This window comes from Malurus melanocephalus, unplaced genomic scaffold (assembly GCF_030028575.1).
Source record: "Malurus melanocephalus ecotype Western Australia unplaced genomic scaffold, MMel_1.1 scaffold_1936, whole genome shotgun sequence".
Classification (NCBI taxonomy): Eukaryota; Metazoa; Chordata; class Aves; order Passeriformes; family Maluridae; genus Malurus; species Malurus melanocephalus.
Genome location: NW_026625168.1, coordinates 3,310 through 5,455, shown reverse-complemented (window position 1 = coordinate 5,455; position 2,146 = coordinate 3,310). Strand labels below are relative to the sequence as shown.

Sequence of the window (2,146 nt, the reverse complement as noted above, 5' to 3'; positions counted from 1 at the left end):
TGACGTCACGATGACGTCACTCGCGGGGCACCACAGCGAAGGGCTGGGCCGGCAGGGGGCGCTGGCGCTCCCCGCAGAGCAGCAGCCAATGGGGGCGCACGAAGGTCAGAGAGGGGCGGAGCTCCAGGGCCTAAAGGGGGCGGAGCTTGGCGTTAAAGGGGCGGGGACTTAGGGAAAGGCCACGCCCACCCGGCCACGCCCACCGCAGGCCACACCTCCTCGAAGGCGGGGTCCCAGTCCTGCGCTGTCACCACGTGGGTCACCGAGTCCGTCATGTACGGGGCCAGGGTCCTGCACCAGTATGGACCAGTTTAAACCAGTACGGACCAGTATGGACCAGTTTAAACCAGTATGGACCCGTTTGGACCGGTTTAAACCAGTATGGACCAGTATGGACCAGTTTAAACCAGTATGGACCCGTTTGGACCAGTTTAAACCAGTTTGGACCAGTATGGACCAGTTTAAACCAGTACGGACCCGTTTGGACTGGTTTAAACCAGTATGGACCAGTATGGACCGGTTTAAACCAGTATGGACCAGTTTGGACCGGTTTAAACCAGTATGGACCAGTTTGGACCGGTTTAAACCAGTATGGACCCGTTTGGACCGGTTTAAACCAGTATGGACCCGTTTGGACCGGTTTAAACCAGTTTGGACCAGTATGGATCGGTTTAAACCAGTTTGGACCAGTATGGACCGGTTTAAACCAGTTTGGACCAGTATGGACCGGTTTAAACCGGTTTGGATCAGTATGGACCAGTATGGACCAGTTTAAACCAGTTTGGACCCGTTTGGACCGGTTTAAACCAGTTTGAACCAGTATGGACCGGTTTAAACCAGTATGGACCAGTATGGACCAGTTTAAACCAGTATGGACCCGTTTGGACCAGTTTAAACCAGTTTGGACCAATATGGACCAGTATGGACCAGTTTAAACCAGTATGGACCCGTTTGGACCGGTTTAAACCAGTATGGATCAGTTTAAACCAGTTTCGACCGGTTTAAACCAGTTTGGACCAGTATGGACCAGTTTAAACCAGTTTTGACCAGTCTGGATGACTATAAACCGATGTAAACCAGTTTAAACCAGTATGAACCAATATAAACCAGTATGAACCAGTTTAAACCAGCTTGAACCAGTATAAACCAATACAAACCAGTATAAACCAATTTAAACCACTTTAAACCAGTTCAAACCAGTATAAACCAGTACAAGTTCATCCCAGTTTATCCCAGTCCCTCCCAGTCCATTCCAGTCCCCTTTTAACCCCCAAAATCCCCATTTTTTTTCCCAAATCCCCATTTTTCACCCTAAAACCGCCGGGTTTTTTCCTCCCAGTCCCTCCCAGTTTATCCCAGTTTATCCCAGTCCATTCCCAGTTCAATCCCAGTTCATTCCCAGTCCCCTTTTCACCCCAAAAATTCCAATTTTTTTTCCCAAAATCCCCATTTTTCACCCTAAAACCGCCGGGTTTTTTCCTCCCAGTCCCTCCCAGTTGATCCCAGTTCCTCCCAGTTCATCCCAGTTTATCCCAGTTCAATCCCAGTTCATTCCCAGTCCCCTTTTCACCCCCAAATCCCCATTTTTTACCCCAAAATCCCCATTTTTTCCCCAAAATCCCCATTTTTCACCCTAAAACCGCCGGGTTTTTTCCTCCCAGTCCCTCCCAGTTCATCCCAGTTTATCCCAATTTAATCCCAGTTTATCCCAGTCCCTCCCAGTCCATCCCAGTTTATCCCATTTTAATCCCAGTTCATCCCAGTCCATTCCCAGTCCCCTTTTAACCCCCAAAATCCCCATTTTTCACCCCAAAATCCCCATTTTTCACCCTAAAACCGCCGGGTTTTTTCCTCCCAGTCCCTCCCAGTCCATTCCCAGTTTAATCCCAGTTCATCCCAGTCCATCCCAATCCCCTTTTCACCACTAAAATCCCCATTTTTTTCCCAAAATCCCCATTTTTCACCCAAAAACTGTCGGTTTTTTTCCCCCCAGTCCCTCCCAGTCCCTCCCAGTTCATCCCAGTCCATCCCAGTTCATCCCAGTTCATCCCAGTCCATCCCAGTTTATCCCAGTTCAATCCTAGTCCATCCCAGTCCCCTTTTCACCCCAAAAATTCCAATTTTTTACCCCAAAATCCCCATTTTT

The 2,146-nt window shown here is 49.0% G+C and overlaps 1 protein-coding gene across 1 annotated transcript in view; it reads right to left on the bottom strand.

The window, feature by feature from the left end:
- Positions 1 to 1,918: 1,918 nt before the first annotated feature.
- LOC130587466 (DNA repair protein XRCC1-like) overlaps positions 1,919 to 2,146 on the bottom strand; it is a gene marked incomplete at its 5' end in the record, with an annotated part of 3,494 nt that continues 3,266 nt past the window's right edge. The window contains one exon of the mRNA XM_057388440.1: positions 1,919 to 1,924. Coding sequence (XP_057244423.1) covers positions 1,919 to 1,924 — 6 coding nt within the window. The remainder of the gene's footprint in view (positions 1,925 to 2,146) is intronic.